General features: G+C 36.8%; 1 protein-coding gene and 1 pseudogene across 4 annotated transcripts; both read right to left on the bottom strand.

Moving 5' to 3' along the window:
* LOC109708862 (casein kinase 1-like protein HD16) lies at nt 364-11,126 on the bottom strand. 4 transcript variants are annotated; one of them, XM_020230749.1, is made up of 18 exons: nt 10,921-11,126; nt 10,645-10,792; nt 9,519-9,954; nt 8,029-8,154; nt 7,858-7,931; nt 7,412-7,481; nt 7,242-7,297; nt 6,871-6,942; nt 6,679-6,773; nt 6,113-6,179; nt 5,866-5,995; nt 5,270-5,488; nt 4,707-4,837; nt 3,842-4,016; nt 3,344-3,434; nt 2,451-2,608; nt 1,491-1,679; nt 364-789 (listed from the first exon to the last, which is right to left on the bottom strand). In XM_020230749.1, exons 3-18 carry the CDS (start codon nt 9,888-9,890, stop codon nt 730-732), a joined length of 2,085 nt encoding a protein of 694 aa, XP_020086338.1. In that variant the 5' UTR covers nt 9,891-9,954; nt 10,645-10,792; nt 10,921-11,126; the 3' UTR covers nt 364-729. The 4 variants fall into 4 exon arrangements, with proteins under 4 accessions (XP_020086338.1, XP_020086337.1, XP_020086336.1 ...); XM_020230748.1 differs by lacking the exon at nt 10,645-10,792 and adding an exon at nt 10,113-10,177; XM_020230747.1 differs by lacking the exon at nt 10,645-10,792.
* Nucleotides 17,726-21,115, bottom strand: part of LOC109709164 — a 29,157-nt pseudogene continuing 25,767 nt past the window's right edge.

The following is a 21,115-nucleotide window of genomic DNA, read 5'->3' as shown; positions in this document are numbered from 1 at the left end:
TTATAAGGGGGGGGCACTTAGTTAAGTATAGAGAGCAGCTATTGGCCTAAAGTTTGGCCTTGATGCTTTTAGAAGCAAACCAGGCTAAATATTATATACGAGTTCAAAACAACTTATTTACCATTAGTTTCCGCATGAAATTACTAAAATACCCCTTAAACCTAAAAGAGAATAACTAGGTGTGAAGGCTTCAGAGCCAACCATCACCATCTGTTAGTAGCTTGCAATCTGATTAGATATAATTGCATACTTATTTTCCCACTTGCACTAATTTAAGTGACTTGTGCAATTGAGAAAGCCTTGAATTTAAGCTTTCAATTGCAATGTGATTAGACATAATTATAATTACATGCTACAGTTTCAATCACCAAATAATTGCATACTTATTTTCCCACTTGCGCTAATTTAAGTGACTAATGCAATTGAGAAAGCCTTGACTTTAAGCTTTCAATTGCCAAAAAAAAGGGAAGCAAAATAATAAAACAATCTGGCATGTATACAGACCTCAATACAGCATTTCTTTCTTTTACAGATAAACAGATTACTAAAGAGGCCTTTATGCCTCTTCTCTTTCCCCCCATTCTTTTAATGCTTTAAAAATGCCGATTCTATAGGAAAATATTAAATGCAACTTAGCACTTACATATATGATGGTTGATAGATGAACAGGACCCTCATGTTTCCAAAATTGAATGCGGCGTCGAATTACTTCTTCTGCCTCGTCTAGTTTCAAGAGACAGTTCGACCGTAGCAGATTGATGCAATATAAAGATTCTTGGCCCATTTTTCCTACGAAAAAAGCACATATACATTTGTTGCCTGTAAGTGCTAGTAAAGTTTTTGTATCATCTCCACCATGAAGAGGCTGGTATATAATTGATAGAATACAAGTTTGAATAAAATATAAGACTAGTCTAAGAAAGTAGATCGCAGTGAACTGGTAACATATCGCGTCATACAAGAACAAGACAACCTGAGCTTTTGCGGTTGCAAGAGCCTGGAACAAACTCCTTGACCCCCAAAGTAGATGCTGTTAACTTAAAAACTTTTGCTTATAGAGGTGGAAACATGGATTTAATGTGAAAAAGAAAACCTTAGTTCTTTCTCCCTTCTAAGTAAGCACTTCCGAAGAAGCTTTAGCCGGGCCAAATAAGCCCGAAAGACTGATAGTCTCTACAACCATGAGATATCATTTGATGATTAAATCAAGTCGATTTAGTATGTGCCCCTTGAAATCATGCATATCCCTCCAAAGTTCGAAATATCACAAACACCCCTATGAAAGCACAATATTGTTTCGCAAAATCAAATTTTGGCTCTTCTTATAATACTTTAAAGAGTACAATTTATATTATGCACACAAGTATAAGGGCATGCGTGATATTTTAAACTTGTAAAGGGCATCGACACAACTATGTGTCATTAGAGGGGCAGTAGTGAAATTTTTCCTAACACTACTTATTTTTGACAATTAAGCAAAATAGTTATACCTTCACATGGTTGCTCGGAAAGGCTGAAGTACGCAGAGTTTCTTGTGTCTCATCCATCAATTTTCTCTTTGGTATACTCAAAATAAAAGCGGCTTGATCAGGAGTGGCTGCTGTAGATGTGATTCTATAACCACTTTCCCATCGGCGATGAATGCCCTCACTAGGATAAAGAAAATCTAGCTCTACTACCTACATCACAAGGGCATTCATGAACCAAGCCATTCATTAATTGAGCAATCCCAACTTCTTTAATAATTGAAAAATAAAAATCACTAATAGCAAGTTGAAGAACTTAATGAAACGCAAAATTTCAGAAGAATATTTTTAACACTTCTGTACAAATCTAGCAAACTTATGAGAAATAAATTGTGTGTGAAATCACAACTTTTTCAATGTGCAGAATAATTTGTCAATTTCATCAAGATATGGGAATATCGGCATTTTGTTTCTCTTCTAATTTTTAGAGGAAATTTTAACAGGTAAAACATCAAAATTCTGTCCTTCAGGTCTTTCCAACAATGTTGAGAAGAGACCGAGTTTCATATAGAGTTAAATCTTAGTTACAAATACAAATGAAAATCCACATACACACTTAACACATGAAGAAGAGAAGAAGATCTCAAAAGACGAGAAGCAAAAAAGAAAAAAGGGTGAAACGCACATGAACGAGCATCTTTACTGAAAGAAAAAATGCTGGTTGCTACACAAGTAGAGATTTTGGTAACAACAAAGACATAAATTGTTTGCTTTAAAAACTGATTTCTACAACTATGAAAAGAAGTTCAAATACCCAGTTATGGTCGCACCAAAGTGAAACAATAGGAGAGACATGAATTCGAGACACTAATTAGTCAGTAAGCCAAAAGGCATTTATCACTGAACCAAGCAATGGCCCCTTCAAGTTACAAAAATAAAGAAAATAAATATATTCAAACATATAAAAGTGTTAGAAAACATTACCTGATCAGAATAGCCGGAATTCCGTGACATAACAACCCCCCAACGATTACCCGCAGTAGTCATGGATGTTACGTGAAAACCTTCCTTCCACTTTTTGTTAATCCACTTATAGGGAAATGACTCGCTGACTTTATATGACTGTTGGGTGTACGAAGTTCCTGACACCAAAAATCAGGAGCACAGTTGGGAAATGAACAATTTTTATAAGTATTAAAAGGTACGTAAAAAATGAAGATATATTTTATGCATGCGAAAGAAAAGAACTACTTGGTGAAAACAGGTAAATTTTCTGTATTAGATTGCTTACGGAAGATTTCCACTTTCTTCCCAACGATGGAACATCCAAATTGATGGTCGGCTCTATTAAACATGATCTACACTATTAGAAGTATCTAGGGATCATATCAAATTTCATGATTTTTCGACATCTTTTGTCTAGTGATCAGAAAGCTTCAAAATGTGTGTGTGTGTGACTGTTTTCCTAAAAATATGTTCCATTTTAGAAATGTTTACTATTTAAAAATCACTTCTCTCAAGAACTGGATGCATCCACAACTTAATATAAGGATGTTTTTGTAAAATATTGCACTTTTGAGGGTACACATGAAAATTCAGGTTTTACATGGTATTCATATGTAAACAGATGATTTTCGAACAGTAAAGATATTCGGTAACAAGTTTCACATAAACATGCTAAGACTCCTATATAAAATTGCTTTCTACTGGTTAATAACCTTGTCTGATAATTAACGACTGCATCAGAAATTATATAGAATCATAGATGAGTATATTTATATGTGAGAATATTTGTTACTATTAATATACATAACAATCATACGCTCCAATCTTAAATGCATTTCTACTTGTCTACATACTATGAGAAAATATCTAACCTCTAGACATAACCACAAGTGAACTTCCATTTGTCCCACCAGATATGGAACTGATATAATAATTCTTTTCCCAGTATGCCATAATCCAATCCTAACAAAGAACCCGTGCGAAAACAGTCATCAGTGCTTACAAATAAAGATAGCAACTAAATGAAAATAAGAATAAAGCTGAAAACCAGCCAAAATAATTGCGATTTGCACTTTGAACCGTTGAAAAAGAAAACTACATCTAAGCTCCCTCAACATTTAGACTGCTAGCACTTAACCCATTTCCTTCAAATTTTTGCATTAAAGTAACGCAAATATCATAAATGAAATGATGGAAGTTTCAGATGATATTTCAATATTTACTGGATGGAAAATCTGAAGGGAGTTAAGTGCTAAACACAAACACACATCCAGTAAATGAAATGATGGAAGTTTCAGATGATATTTCAATATTTACTGGATGGAAAATCTGAAGGGAGTTAAGTGCTAAACACAAACACACTACCATACCTTGTGCAGGAATACAGGCGACAGTTCATAAACTTGAGAAGAGAAACCGGTTCCTGCATCCATAATGAGGGCCCAAAGATTTGTTGATGACGCCACCGAACTAATATACAAGCCATCTTCATTGCCCTTCTGTATATGTTGCTGGAGTCTAGCATCTGCTACATTATAGTGGTATCTGTGGAAAGAAAATCTTGAGCTCAAAATTTCAATTGTTATTACCATGCAAAAGAAGAGAGAGAGAGAGAGAGAGCAGAAGCCATGATCAAGATGTGATCATAGTGTTGTATATAATGATGAAGGTTGCTTTGCCCACATGTCACAAGCGGCAGCAACAATTCTGATGTATGTTTTTCATCCCCAACTCATGCTTTTCATCCCCAACTCTGGAGTTCAGATCTTTAATTTCTAAGTGAAATGAACAATGAAGCAGTTCACATCTCTGTGAGCATGTTCTATCAGTCCATAGACTGCATATTTAATTCAATTTAATATAAATATACTTGCCATCAAAATTTTTGCAACGATTAAATTCTCTCAAGATTAGGCCGACTTTCATTAAGAATATTCCAGATGTGTAAAGCTGCTAAAATAAAAGTAACTTAAAACCAACAATTTTATTGGAAACTCACAGCAAAACACAGAGCTCTTGCCAAATATCAAATAAAATAGCCAACATAGGTAAACATGAAGCTTAATAGATTTGTACTACATATGGAAGAAATCCTAGTGATTACCAATCAAACACACATAATTCTTAACTTGAAAAATAGATTAAATTGCAAGTCATAAACATATAAGAATCTTTCCGGCAGCTAAAAGGACAAGTACGTAAATTTCAAATTAAATGCACAATTTGTTTAATTACCTCTGCTTCATAGGTCGCCTAGCATTGTAAACTGAAATCCATTGTGTAGCTGGGCTTCCTAAACGAACTTTCTTCTTGGGTTGCTCATCTTCTTCAAGGTTTACGGCCAACCTTCCACGTTTCTGTCCAACCTACATATGTAAAGGAAACATATTGAAGCAAATTTAGTAAGGGCTTGTTTGGCCTGACTTTTAAAATAGCTACTCTCTTCCTGAAAGAAGCAACTATGTGTGACTTTTTAAATAGCTCCTCTCTTCCTGAAAGAAGCAACTATGTGTTTGGCAAATGAAATGTCTGCAGCTTTTGGTTTGGTGTGAGCTAAATCAGCAGTTGTGGCCCCAAAGCAGAATCTCTAATCTGAAATTAATGCTTTGCTTTGTTTTCGGTGGGTGGAAGGCTATAATGAAAAGGTTCTTAGTTCTCCTCTATAGATTTTTCTCAACACCACTTTACCAGTAGCTCCAGCTGGGCAAAACAGGTAATAGAAATGATAAAATTTGAAAGTCACAAAAATAACTGTTATTGGATAATGGAATTGAAAGATCAATTCTGATTGAAATGACCTTTAGAGCACCATCAATTCTGATAGGTCTTGAAGAAGTGCATGGTTCGATTAAACTATCAAAAAGGGAAATGAGTTTGGCATAGTTTGGCTCTTCATCAAACTTCATGTTTGTCACAGTCTCAAGAAAGTGCTTGAATGGAAGTGGACAGAAACAGCACAAAAGCTCTGCTGAAGTAGCCATTTTTTTCTTACATACAAGAAAGCTTTTGTTATCTCCCTGCATTATTAACCAAAATAAGAAAAAGGTTCGATTAAGTACAAAGTAAAATTCTACAGTAAAAAAAAGACTTTATTAAAAGCTAAGAAAAAAGTCACATATACACATATACACACAACCCCATGTAAAATTTGATTTTTCATATACCCCTCGAAACTGTTGTTTCTCGCAAAAATATCTGAAGTTGGAGGGTCATCCAATTTCTGGGAAGTGGTTGGTTTCATGCTTTTTGTAGAGAGGAACTTTGAAGGCGATCAGGCATATATAATAAGAAACCAAAATTTAAAGCCTGTATATACAAATCTGATTTTGTACAGCACATACATGAATAGATATTTTGTATGGGGTATATGTAAATATTACAGCTAAAATAGTACCTGATAGCCTTGCCAGGGCAATCTTCCTTTGAGGAGAAATATTAACGTATAGGCCAGTGACTCCAAGTCATCCCTCCTACTTCCTGTCCGGCCTAAATGGGCATGCACACTTGCATACCTTATTGTACCCCTGCCACCGAAATAGGGAAAGAAAGAAAGAAAGAAAAAAAAATTATGTGAAGGAGATAAATATAAAAACTGAAAAAATAAAAAAAATAAAAAATAAATAAAAATGAAAGAAACAAACCTAAAAATATCTGGCCTCTGATCATATTCAACATGTTGACCCGATGATGCTTCCTTCCATTTAGATGCTGCATCATAAATATGTCGAGTACACAAAATTAAGGAGGAAAAAAAATCCATTTAAATAGTACAGAGAGCAGAAGTGACTAGAAGCTTGAAGGCTCCATTCAGAAGCACCATTACAAAATGTTTGACAATGCAAGTTAAAACAAAAAACAAGAGGAAGTGAAGTTCAAGGAAACTTTGAGTTTCAGTACACTTCTGCCTGGTTGTCTGTTTGCCTAGAAGTCACCATAGATAAGAAGATCTAGTTGTTGGCTTTAATAGATTGGTGTTAGATTAATTATTCACGTGTCCAAGTTTACTCTTTGAACCCATAAGGTTTCTTACGGGGAAGTAAAGCACTGCAAAGAAGGTCTAATTCTCTACTTTTGTTATTTTCACTAAATCATAGAGCTGAACTCAGCACTTAAATGGATCTTTGAGTTCATGCCACAAGTTACGTCAAAACAAACAGCACATTAATTAACTAAGAAAATGAAACTAATATTTGAAATATAGCCATACCCAAACCAAGATCAATTAAATAAAGCTTTTTCTCATCAGCAGTTCCAGGCTGACCAAGTAAAAAATTTTCAGGTTTGACATCTCCATGAACAAACCTGGATAAGAAATAACATTAAAGGGATTGGACTAGTAAAAAGAGGAAACAAAATTCAGTTAGCTACAAAAATGGAAGGCCCAAAATGGAAAAGTTACCCCCTAGAGTGAAGTTTCTCAAGAATTGAAATGGCTTCCACAGCAATGCAGGCCACCATATTTGCTGACATCCTGTGCAAGAATTAGCAACTTACTGAGCATGAGAAAAATAGCAAACTTAACAGATGTTTGAAATAAAAATTGTCTGGCACTTTTGTTGCGGTGTCTGCAATGGGCTAGTGGGTCCCAAAAGCAGAAGCTTCCATTTACAGCAAATTGCTGCTTCTGCTTTTGCTGCAGTGGGAAGCTATCACGAGGATTTTAATGAAAAAAGCTGTTGAAGCTTGTGCACGGCTTTACTCAGACAGCATTTACAACAAGCCCCAGTTGAGCCAAACCAGCCCTAGAAGATGAATAGTATCTTCTCTTACGCTTGACCGACTGAATTCCAAACATCCCAAAGGCTAGGTCCTAGCATGTCCATGACCTAAAATAACAAATAAGTATAAATAGTTAGATAAAATGATACCCTGGTTTCCCTAGTGCACTATCGTCGAGAAAAAGTCTAGACACATAAGAAATCAATGAAGATTGTACTGACCAGAATGTAGTAGTCTCCTTGACGGCCCTTGTAGTGAACCCATGGTACTCCATAGCATCCATTAAGAGTGCTTGAAACCAGAAATCAGATCAGATGAATCAACAAAGTAAACAGACTGATTTTAATTACATGTACATCCCTGTGAAATTACCTATTTAGACATATGTCATTCAATAAATCTGAAATATTATATAGTCCCTTCAAAAACATAATTTCTTGCATATATACCCTTTCTTTCAAAAATACTCTTCTTAAGAAGTTTCCTCCCTTGCAAAACCAAGTTCTGCCCATGAATCTGACAGTATGTTTTCTAAGAAAGTGCACTTTCATGATGTATATATATTCCAGAATTTACAGGACTAGATATGCAAATATATAATTTTGCCAGGGACATATATGTAGAGGACCCATCATAACACAAGAAAATATAATGAGTCAGTGCCTACTTATAAACTTGCCACTCATATGGTGGGCCATAGTTGCAACCCTTACTATTTCGGTGCTCAAATTTTAGTGCCACCTGCACATTATTCAGGAAGGAATCAAGGAATGAAGTGTCATTAAAAAGAAACAATACTTTCTGGCCGATTATGGAAAACTGAATGTTAAGAGTGAACCTCAAAAGCATCTGGGCCTGTGCGGTCGGTTCCACCAGATACCCTTCTGCCAACATAAACCTGACCAAAACCACCTTTTCCCAATTTTCTGTCAATCTTATATACAGGAGAATTACCTACTTGAACCTGCAATAGAGATGAGAATTTTAGCTCCGCTGCGATAATCTTGTTAATTAATCAGCAACTTAGTAAAGTTGGACAAGAACTGCTATAATGAAAGCCAAACATTCGAAATAAAATTCCAAAATACTAACTAGAAGACCTAGAACGAGAGGATAAAAGGGAAAGAAGAGAAGAGAAGAGGGAAGGGTAAAAGAGAACGAGGAGGTAAGGAGAGAATGGAAGAAAAGAGGAAAGTATGATACGGCATGGTAATGATTTGGCTCATTTCCTTTTATACATTAGAGAAATTTCCACCTATCACTTGAAGCAACTAAGGAGTTCCTAGCTTGCTTTCTCAAGGGTTAAATCAATGTTCTAAAAGGTGAAAATGGCATGCCAACAATCAAGATACAGCATAGTGTCTATTCGATAGGCTGATTCATAATTAAATTACTATAGACAGCAGACTTCGAAAACTTGGAGAAAGAATGTAAAAAGACAAAAGGAAGTACAAAAAAAAGAGGAAATTTTCAAAACCTAATAAAGTTTTTCTTTTGGCATTAGATCTTATAAAATACTGCCCAAGATTCAAGTATGCGAAAGAACTTTTTAACAGTAAAATGTTAAATAATCACAACAAGAAACTCTGAAATCTGCATACAATTTTGATGCTAATATTTTTAAGTAGCTAATCATCCACGTGACATGTTTAGCTTGCTCGTATCTTCTGAAGGTGTGGCAATAGTCACTTGCTCTTGTGCTCGTCATCTACCTCAAATGCCCCAAATGGATGCAATCTACACAGATCGTCATAGAAGTACTGCATGCAATATGCTGCACATGCGGGTACATGCACTGCTTTTAAAACATTTGTTTTAAAATTTGGGCGCTCATATGTGCTGCTTTTAAAACTTCGGATTAAAAAATAAAATTTTAATTGATACTAAAATTTCCACCTTCTTTCATTCAATTTCATGGTGTGTGGAACTGAGCAGGACCAAATGAAACTATACAGATGAACTTTCTTTTACAGAAACTGAGTAAAATAAATTGATTTTTCCAGTCAACTGGCATTTTCCAACTGTCTCTCATCAGGGAGCATCCTGGCTTTTACAATATTTGAAGTAAATATGGTATGTTCGTCACAGATTTAGAAATACATAAGCATACAACAATAATTTTTCAGATCATTATAACACAGTATTTGCTTGTTTCTGCCCATTCATTTAGTAAGAAATTCATGCTCCCTAATGTGAAAAAAGCTTGTGTGCTACCAATAAAACATGTCACGAACTCAATTAGGAAAAAGATAAGCATCATTGTTCATAGCAACAGAAGTCTGATTAGGTAGCCATACGTCATAAAAATAAATTGTAGGAAGTGCATACCCTCTCAGGCACAGGAGCTGCAGTCCCTTCATCCTCAGCTCCTACAATTTTCCCAGCACTTCCACCATCCATCACCAAATCTTTGCCACCAATGCCCTCAACTTCTCTATTTCCTCTCAACTCTTGACCTCCAGGAAGTGCTTCACCAGGCTGCTCAGGATCTAAGTCGATTACTGAAACTCCCCTCCCTCTACCGCCCACCCTTTGCCTAGCTGGTGTTGCCGAAGTCCCTTTTGCAGCCCTAGTGCCTCTTCCTCTCCCCCTTCTTCCTGGTCTATTAGTGGCTGGCAATATTAAATTCTCAGCTTGCTGATCGTTGTCTTTCTTGGGCTTCTGCCGGGTTTGTCGGGCCCCACTTCGAAGCTCTGGCATTCTCTCTCCCCCATGCAAGTCACACCCACATCGAGTTCATAGAGATCACTTATAATCTTCTCATCTGAAAGGTGATGGCATAAAGAAATATGAACAAATTAGAATCCCAAAAAAATCAACAATAGCAAATGCGCAATCAGCTAGGAAGTCGAAAGATAAGACATTTTATTAAGCAAAAACTGAAAACTCTGCCATATTAGAGTTAATAGAAATTCATATTACCGGATGATAAATCAAAGTAACATCAGATCAATTAGAATAACATCCCCCCACATACGTAGAACTTTCTTATTAAATCCTCATCCAAAAGGTCATGCAATGAAGAAACACAAATTAATTAGCTCCAAAAGAGGAAGAAGAAAAAGTAGCCTGAAATCAGGTAATAAGATTAGCTATTACGCAAAAATAACAGCATATTTCATGAAAGAGAAAGGAGGAAAAATGTAAAATGGCAAGAAGATAACTATGATAATCCCAAACACCTCACAGGTGATCAAATAAAGAGTGTTATCCAACATCTGATCGGTAATCAAATCAAGAAAGAAGAATCACGAATAAATAGGTGGCCAACATTCTTATCACCATAGGCTTATGAAAGGATTCAAGTGTGGCAAGAAGAAGGGAGCCAATTCCATCATCCGATCGCAAGAATCGCCGCAAGAAGAAGCGATCCGATCATCTCTACAATTATTAATCGACTCCTCAAATCTCTCTCTCTCTCTCTTTCTCACTGGAATCAGAGGAAAAATTGAACCTTTTTACTAATTTTGGCATCAGGATATCACGAAAGAACACAGAATTCAAGATCATGTCGATCACTTTTCCATCTTATCCCCATGAAACGGATCTAAAATGGAAACGTCCCACATCAAACCGCATCAAACAGCATCAAATCACCACCTCTGTGCAACCGATCATCCAAAAGCACGATTGCTAAGCGTCGTGAACCCAAAAAAAGATTCAAACCAAAAAATTGAAATTTCTTAATCAAAAAGGGAAAGATCGGCAACAAATGCGAGAAACAACGTACGATCGGAGGTCCAAGACGAGGCGGAAGGATCAAATCGGGCTCGCCTACGATCGGGCGTTCATCTCCGCGAATCCGATCGCGGCCGATCGTTCGTCGGAAGAGCGGGCCGAGGCGGGGCTGCGGCGGGGCATCACGCGGCGCATGAGGGAGCGATCGCGGTTCTAGGGTTAGGGTTTCTTGGGAATGGGGCGGAGAGGGCCGTGAGANAGACAGTTATTGTACTACTTATGGTTATCCTTGTTTGACTAGCTTTATTTCTCTACTTTGGTGCAGATGATAGAACTTGCTCTGATATCTCTAGTTGCTAGTTATTTCATTTCTTATATTTGTTCTATCTCTTGCTTTTACTTCCGCTTTTGTTGTAGACGCCTTATATGTGTTGACATATGGCGGGTCTGGGCACGCTACCGGGAGGGCCTCCGCCGGTCCCGGGGCATGACAGAGAACCGAACTGGTCGCCCGGATCCGAAACCCGATAACCCGCTAGGACTACCGTGGTTACCACATGTTTCAGGCGCCCGGAATTTTTTTCGGGTGACCGAAAACTGGCATGCAAAAAGCAAAAAAAGAAAATTTGATTCCAGCCAATAAACAGCGAGGCAAATAACACTCATTCAAAAACAAAGAAAAAATCAAGTATTTAAATCAATCATTCCTAATTCTCTTCTAAGTTGAGTGAACCTATCCTTACTAAGTGGTTTAGTAAAAATGTCCGCTAATTGATGATGGGTGTCCACAAAATCTATAGTGACATCTCCTTTTAGAATATGATCTCTAATGAAATGATGTCTAATTTCAATGAGTTTAGTTCTAGAATGTTGAATAGGATTTCTAGATAGGTTGATGGCACTAGTATTATCACATTTGATTGGAACTTGTTTTAGATGCACTCCAAAGTCCTCAAGGGTTTGTTTCATCAATAAAACTTGTGCACGACAACAACCCACCGCGATATACTCGGCTTCGGCGGTTGAAAGTGCAACCGAATTTTGCTTTTTCGAAGACCATGAGACTAAGGAGTGACCAAGAAATTGACAAGTCCCACTAGTACTTTTCCGATCAACTTTGCACCCGGCAAAGTCGGCATCCGAAAAGCTAATGTGATTAAAACTAGTGCCCTTGGGATACCATAAACCTAAGTTGAGAGTCCCCTTAACATATCTAAGAATTCTCTTTACGGCCACTAGGTGTAACTCCTTAGGTTGAGCTTGAAACCGAGCACACAAGCAAACACTAAACATAATGTCCGGCCTACTTGCGGTAAGATAAAGCAAACTACCAATCATATCTCGGTAGAGCTTGATGTCAACATCCTTGCCTTTTTCGTCTTTGTCAAGTTTAGTTGAAGCACTCATTGGAGTGTTTGTCTCTTTTGAGCTTTCCAAGCCAAATCTTTTGATTAGATCTTTTGCATACTTGGTTTGATTAATGAATATTCCATTCTTCATTTGTTTAACTTGGAGTCCAAGGAAGAATGAGAGCTCGCCCATCATGCTCATTTCAAACTCATTTTGCATTAGCTTAGAGAATTCTTTGCAAAGAGATTCGTTAGTAGCACCAAATATAATATCATCAACATAAATTTGTACAATGAGAAGATCTTTATCCTTAATTTTGATAAATAATGTGGTGTCAACTTTTCCTCTTGAAAAATTATTTGAAATAAGAAAAGTGTTAAGTCTTTCATACCAAGCCCTAGGAGCTTGTTTTAAACCGTAAAATGCTTTTAAAAGTTTAAAAACGTGATCCGGAAAGCTATGTTTTTCAAAGCCGGGTGGTTGCTCAACATAGACTTCTTCGGAAATATATCCATTTAAGAAAGCACCTTTTACATCCATTTGAAATAACTTGAAATTCATGTAAGAGGCAAATGCCAAAAGAATTCGAATAGCTTCAAGTCGAGCAACCGGTGCAAAAGTTTCATCAAAATCAATCCCTTCAATTTGGTTGAAACCTTGGGCCACTCGTCTAGCCTTGTTTCGAACCACAACACCGGATTCATCTTGCTTGTTTCGGAAGACCCATTGAGTGCCAATAACGGTATGATCACTTGGGCTTTGTACAAGCGTCCAAACTTGGTTCCTCTCAAATTGGTTGAGTTCTTCTTGCATCGCAATGAGCCAATTTTCATCATTGCTAGTTTCAATAAAATTTTTAGGTTCAATTTGAGATATATAAGCCAAATGGTCACAAAGTAACCTAAGAGAAGATCTTGTTTTGACCTTTTGACTTGGATCTCCAATGATGGAGTCCTTGGGATGATAAGTAGCAAATTTTCACACTTTAGGTAGAGGAGTGGGTTCATTCTCTTTAGAAATGAACTTCTCAACTTCCTTAGATTGTTCAACATCTTGAGGTGTGGAGTTTATATTTAGCTTCTCGAAATCAAAAAGGTCATCTTCATAAGAAATATCCTTTCCTTTATATTCTTCAAAGAGAATATACATACTTTCCTCTATTATTAAAGTTCGTCGATTATACACTCGATAAGCTTTACTAGTAGAGGAATAACCCAAAATTATTGCTTCATCGTATTTAGCATCAAACTTTCCCAACTTGTCTTTTGTGTTCAAAATGAAACATTTACAACCAAAAATTTTGAAGTAACCAATATTGGGAATTCTATTATGCCATAATTCGAAAGGAGTTTTCTCAAGAATTGGTCGAATTAGAACACGGTTTATAATAGCAAGCCGTGTTTACGGCTTCGGCCCAAAAATATTTAGGCAACTCCCCCTCAATTAACATAGATCTAGCCATTTCTTGGATAGATCTATTTTTGCATTCAACAACCCCATTTTGTTGAGGTGTTCGAGGAATAGCAAATTGATGTTCTATTCCCAATTCATTGCAAAACTCTTCAAAGTGGCGATTTTCAAATTCACCACCATGATCACTTCTAATTTTAGAAATTATACAACTCTTTTCATTTTGAACACGATAGACAAAGTCCTTGAATGATTTAAAAGTATCATACTTGTGTCTTAAAAATAAAGTCTAAGTAAATCTTGAGTAATCATCAACAATTACAAAAATATAGTTGCTTCCACCAAGGCTAGAGATATCAATTGGTCCAAAGAGATCCATATGAATTAATTCAAAAGGCCTAGTTGTGGAGACAACATTTTTGGATTTAAAAGATGATTTTACTTGCTTTGCTTGAGCACAAGCATTACAAACCTCACCTTTGGCATAGTCTATTTTAGGTAATCCTTTTACAAGTTTTACAAGTTTTCTCTTAGAAAGTTTTGAAAGAGAATCCATACTAGCATGTGCTAACCTTCTATGCTAAAGCCAAGATTCGTTAATTTAAATCGAAAAATATTTTTCACCTTCATATAAGAGTTTGCCTAAATCAACGGTATAAACATTCTTGGATCTAAAACCCATAAAAGCTACCTCATTTGTAGATGGATCAAGAATGCTATAATGAGATGCTTCAAACTCCACAAAATAGCCTTTATCACATAATTGACTAATGCTTAGTAGATTATGTTTAAGGCCATCAACTAAAAAAATATTGAAAATGTTAACCTTTTCATCACCGATTATGCCGATTTCAATGATCTTTCCTCTAGTGTTGTCTCCAAAGGTGACAAATCCTCCGTTTTTCATTTCAATTGATTTAAACTTGGTTTGATCCCAAGTCATGTGTCTTGAGCATCCACTATCTAAGTACCATTTGTCACTTGCACCTTTTGATTGGAGACAGACCTCATCTTCAAGAGCCATAAGACATAGAATTGAGCTTTGCTCCTCAAGGCAAATTTGGGCAACTTCGTTTTCCGATTCGTTATCGCTAGACTCGTCGGGGGCGTCCCAATTTAGTGCATTGAAAGCTTTCTTTTTCTTGTCTTTCTTAAAGGCCTTGCTTGGAAGAGTGCATTCACTTTTCAAATGCCCCGGTTTATTGCAATTGTAGCAAATGATCCCTTTCTTGAATCCTTCACCTCTGAACCCGTCTCGTTTAGGTCTCCTCAAGTTGCGCTTCTTGATTAGTCGGTCAAGCCTTTTTGAAATCATAGTGATTTCTTCACTCGAGCCTTCTTCGCCATCTTCACTATCGGAAGCAATGACTCCCTTAAGTGCAAGGCTTTTCTTTTTCTCAGGAGCCTCTTCGTTGTCATATTCTTTGAGGCGTTGTTCATGTGCCATGAGTGATCCGACAAGTTCATCAATTTTTACTTTGTCCAAGTCATGAGCTTCTTGGATAGCCATAACCTTAGGTATCCAACTTCTTGGTAGTATGCGAAGAAGTTTTCGTACCAAGTCCGATTGAGAGAAATCCTTCCATAAGGCTTTCAAACTATTTATAATGTTAGCAAATCTTGTGAACATATTCGAAATGGATTCACTTTCCTCCATTTTGAATAGTTCATAATTTGACATAAGCATGCTTATTTTAGATTCCTTCACCCTAGAAGTACCTTCATGAGTAACTTCTAATTTATCCCAAATCTCTTTAGCCGTTGTACATGTAGAGATTCGATGAAACTCTTCTCTACTAAGAGCGCAAAGGAATGAATTGATAGCTTTAGCATTCAATTGAAAGCGAAATTTTTCGGCTTCATTCCATTCCGCTCTTGGTTTTGATGGAGTGATATAATCACTTTCGATTATATCCCAAATATAAAAATCTAGAGATTGAAAGAATATCTTCATTCTAATCTTCCAAAAAAGATAATCGGTCCCATCAAAAAATGGTGGCCGAACAATAGATTGTCCTTCGATATTCTTTCCCGTGGATGCCATTCTCACTTAGATTTTAATCTAAATAATGTGAGACCTCGCTCTGATACCAATTGAGGATCAAAATGGCAACCTAAGAGGGGGGGTGAATTAGGTTTCTAAAATAAAAAGCTAAAAAATCAAGAAAGTTAAAAACCCAAAACAAATAATAGAGGAGGAGTTTAGAGAAATGCAAACTCAAAGAGGAACACAATCAATTTATTTCGAGGTTCGGCACTTTGCCTACGTCCCCGCCAACTCCTCAACACAAGAGAACGTTGGATCTCCACTAGATGATGCTTTTGCGGGCAAGCACCAAGCCTTCACACCAACACCTACTTCTTTTCAAGCTCCAAGGCTTTGCTTCTCTCTCTTTTTACAAGATTTAATCTCACTACAAATTGCACTCAAATTTAGAGAGAGGATGGAGAGCTAAGAGTATTAGAAATACTGAAATTTTTAAGCTCAAATCAACATTTTTTTAAAAAAAAGGCTAAGAAAGGCCTCAAAGCCATCTATTTATAGCCTCTGATAGCTTCAGACCGTTGCACTTTCGGCCACCCTAAACTAGATTTCGGGCGCCCAGAAGTTGTGCACGCGCACTGCGCTTCCAGCTGCCTGTCAGACATCGTGCGCCGCTTTTCTGGATTCGTACAATCGGGCCTCCAGAAATTGTGGGCGCCCAGAACATGCGCGCTAACTTTTCTGACAGACATACCACGTGCGCCGCTTCTCTCTGAGCGAAATCATTTTGGCTTCCAGAAGATGTGGACGCCCAGATTTCCAGCACGCGCGCCGCTTGCGCCGCGCCACGTTAGAACTTTTCGGGCTGGTTCGTCGTACTGTCCGGAACACGCAACCTGTCAAGTCAATCAATCTGGTTGCCCTAAACAGACATTTGGGCGCCCAGATCAGATAAAAAAATTTTTGGACCACCCGAACAACAAACAGCAGGATCCAAAAAACACATAAGTTTCGGATCCACTTTAGGACGCCCAGATCAGAGTCCAGAAACAGTAACTTGACAGAAAACTGATTTTAAGTAAATTTTGAATATTTTAAAAACCTATGCACCTTATCACAAGATAGAGATAGATCAAGTGAGCTATAAAGTGATAAGAGGAATAGATTAAACTTAGCTCAAAAATTCTCACTCTAATGATGTTAATCAAATTAAGAATAAAAAGAGTGAGTTTGTCTATTTGACAAAGGAAGCAAGCATAGCTTCAAATGGTGAAACTTGGTGCTAGAACCTTTTGAAGATATAGAGATCTAAAACATAAAATTCAAGATAAAAGATTAGTCCAATAATCGTAATTATTTGTTATCATCAAAATCTAATAAAAGATTAGGGCCACTAGGCCAACAACTATAAGTACAAGATTTAGTGGCGACAGTCGCCACCATAGCCAAAATTGTCGCCACGAAAACGTTTTGACCGCGACAATTCGTCGCCGCATGCCGCCGCCTAAAACCCCGTCGGTAAAACTATTTGGTGGCGACAAATTGTTGCCGCTAAAAGTTAGATAATTAGCGGCGACATACTGACGCCGCTAAAAGTTAGATAATTAGTGGCGACATGCTGTCACCGCGAAAACCCTAAACCCGGACCGAAATATTTGGTGGCGACATGCTATCGCCGCTAAAAGTTAGATAATTAGCGGCGGCATAGTGTCGCCGCAAAAAACTTTAGATAATTAGCAGCCTTATGACTAGTTTTATGGTGGCAACTATTGTCGCCACCATTTTTCTGATCTAAAATTATTTTTTTGCAAAAAAATAATTGGTAGTAATAGATATTATTGATTTAGTATAAATTACTAAAAAATAACCTATAATTATAAAAATTTCTCATTCTTAAATTTTAACCTTTAATTTCAATTTAATCCTCTCAAAACCAAATTAAACCCAAGCACTATGCTCAAACACCTTAGAATCAATATATATTAAATTTAATTGAATCTCTATAAGTATTTAATCATAAAATTAATCCACACAAATAAGTAAAACTGAATCAAACTTTTAAATGTTAAGAAGAGTATAAATAAAAATATAAGGCAAATAAGTAACTTAAATTGTCTCACAAGAACCATCTTAGAGTATCATTGCATTGTCACCTAATACAATCACCCAACACAACCAAAAAACAAAACACAATAATAGTATTTTTGTCATTTCCACATGCTATCAAGTGTAAAGTTTTCAAAATATGTCTAAATTCTTAAACTTGATTCAATACATCGCCAAAATACTGCCAAAATGTTTCTCGTCACCACCTCTTATAAATCTGCAAATAAAAATAAAAAAAAATTAGCTTTTCAACATTTTTTGATCCCTGAATTGATAACGGAAACAATATAAGAATAAAAAGGCCAAGTACGTAGATAACAATGTTGGCTATGAACTATATAACAGACAGAAACCGACATTAATTCAGTTCATGTAACCAAATATTGAGCATTAAGAGTAACAAAGAAACTGAGTAACTTTGAGACTTCATTTTCTCTAATAAGCATATGAAACTCTCACTAGATGTCGAGAAATCACACATCCATCAACACAGCATAATATTAGATAAAACTGATACTCTCGGAGGGAAGTTAAATTAAGGTCAAATCAAGTACAGAACTTAAGAGGACTAAATCAGAATTTCAGGATAAAATTGTAACTGAAGCTAATCGTAGGGCACAAAATCAGAAGCTGGATCATAGAATCAGTTTACATGCTCTAATTTGCCAAAAAGCATGTACCCGAGTGAGCGTACAACATATTTAACAATCTACTCAATTTGTCTCACTTAAAAGTGATCCAAGAAGCGAACCAATTAATATCAAGTAATGATTATATATAGTATAACAGGAGATGAAAACTGGGAACATTCTCTGCATTACCATACTATAATTTGCACTGATTTTATTTCTGATCAGTTGTTGTGTTTCCCCTCTTCGTCATTTTCAAAGAGTAATTTTGTGTTATCTCCGACATATATGGCATTAATTTTAAGTTGTGTATCTTTTAATCCCGTGTTTTGAAGTTTTTTTTTTTTATTGGTTGCGTCTTGCACTCATTCAATATGGCAGTTTTTAAGCTGCTTTACGAAGGTGGACGAACAATAAATTACCACATGAGTTGCATGTAGAATTAGGCTCTCTTTCTTTTTCACTTACATGGAAAAGCCATAATAGGCGAACCTACAAAGTTAATTGATTTCAACATCAAGGTGAAGAAATCAAAAGCAATTTATAAGGCATAAAGAAATCAATAGCAATTTATAAGCAAGGCATAGTTCGCAATCATCAGATAAAGCACAAACACTATTTTATTAAATTATAATATGTCGAGACACAATCATCATCCTTGAGACATGCAAGCTGCTTTTAGCTGCACTTCTTTTGACACAGAAATGCTTCGGTAAGTATCAAGTATGCAGCCACTTCGGCTACCATATAATAATAATAATAATAAAGAAACACAAATCCTTCGCCCACAGCCCAATCAATACCGACCACACTTCCCACCCTAGCACAAAAGAATTAGAAAGAAACAGACCAAATTTATAGCAAGTCGAAATAGGAAGCTGAACAGGAAGCTGAAAATCGCATTCACAAACACAAAGAACTCAAAAGAGAAACAGGAAGCGCTTCTTGTTTCGAGAGGAAGCGCCGCATGACATGAGAGACGAGATTCTACGCCTTCTCAACGAATTGATGATGGAGATGAAGAAGAGAGGTTATGTTCCTGATACTAGTTTTGTTATGCATGATTTGGAAGAGCATAAGAAAGAGCAGCAGTTGTATATGCACAGCGAGAGATTGGCCGTCGCATCCGGGTTACTTAAATCCGTTCCAGGAACGGTGATTCGCGTGGTGAAGAACCTTCGGGTTTGTGGGGACTGTCATACGGTATTGAAGTTGATTAGCGATATTACTCATAGACAGATTGTCGTGAGAGATGCTAATCGGTTTCACCATTTTGAGGGCGGAATTTGCTCCTGTCGCGATTTTTGGTAGAGCATTTCATGAACCAAATTGGCCTACTAAGCAAGTATTCCGCAATTCGCGCAAACTTCCACTGCGAGGTATGGCCTAATTCCTAACATATCAAGTGTTTAGTAGATGCTAGTTTGTTGTTTCTTTCTCAAACTTTTGACGAGTCAAAGTTTCAGAATCAGAAAATTAGATGCTAAACAAAAACTGATGTGGATCTATGCATTCCAGAAGGCAAATCAAATATGAACGAAACAAAACCAAACCAAGCATATCCTTGATCTATGCATTCCAGAAGGCAACAACAAGAAAATAAGCTTACCAGGATGAGGATTACAACTCCTACACAAACAGATGCTATGCTCAAAGCTGCTCTTTTTCGCTGTGTTCGTTTGTCCAACTTGTCTGCAACATAAAGCGCATAAGAAAATTACCTCAAAGCATGTGAATAGAGAATGGTATGCTAGCAGCTTGGCAAGATTCAAGATACCGCCGAAATTACAGATATTGAACAGTAGGTTAGTTACAAATTCAATCTTTTAATTTTGACCCTGATTTCAATCATGTCTGCAAAGTTTCGATTTTAACAAATCAATCTCCAAGGTTTATTCTGCTAAACAATTAAGTCTTCGTTAGTCTACGGTCTGGGGAAAGAATTTACAACTTCAGCATCATATGGAGAGTTTATTGCTGTGGCACTTTCTAAAGGCTGGCTCCAGCAGCAAACTCTAACTATGATGCGGATGTGACATTTTTTAGACTGTAGATTGACAAGACTCATATGTAGCATGAACAAACTGCAGGGACCAGATTATTAAAAAAAAAGACCCAAGGACTACATTTTTAAATGGTTTCTGTTTGCATATACCCCTGCAGACGTGCAAGATCAGACAGATACCTATGTAAAGTTTGTATGTGAATGCATCCATAAAAACTGTGTTTATTTGCATTCATCCCTCAGCAGTGGTCATGTGCTCAGCTAAATAAGGTTTTCAGGACGCACATAATAACCAAATTTGCAAGAATATTAATGCAGTTTGTCTCATTTGCAAGGGTAATACATGTGTCAACACCCATTTGTAGTTCACCCTAAATATATTAGAATGAAGCTACTTATACTTTGCTGCCATTACCTTGGTCTATTTCCTTTACAATGAGAGGATAATCAGCTGGTACTTCAACATCCTTTGCACGAGATGTGCCACTTTTATGGTCCTCCAAACCAGTAATATCTTTGGCCTTCTCATTGTTGTTTTCTTGAGAACTACGAAATGACACCGTATCGATTGATTCTCTAAAAGATGATGGCATTGGTACCTCATCTGGAGGGACGTATCTGAGTATCAAGATCGAGACGGCTACAATGGTGAATGCAAGAAGGGTGCCAACACTAACCTGCACAAAATAGTTATGCCAACTTGGTTATAATGCAACTCACAGTATGGCAGAAATATATATGGTTGCAATCGGGAATTGAACAT

This window comes from Ananas comosus, linkage group 4 (assembly GCF_001540865.1).
Source record: "Ananas comosus cultivar F153 linkage group 4, ASM154086v1, whole genome shotgun sequence".
NCBI lineage: Eukaryota > Viridiplantae > Streptophyta > Magnoliopsida > Poales > Bromeliaceae > Ananas > Ananas comosus.
Note: the sequence above shows the minus strand (reverse complement) of the source record. Positions and strands in the feature narration are given on the sequence as shown.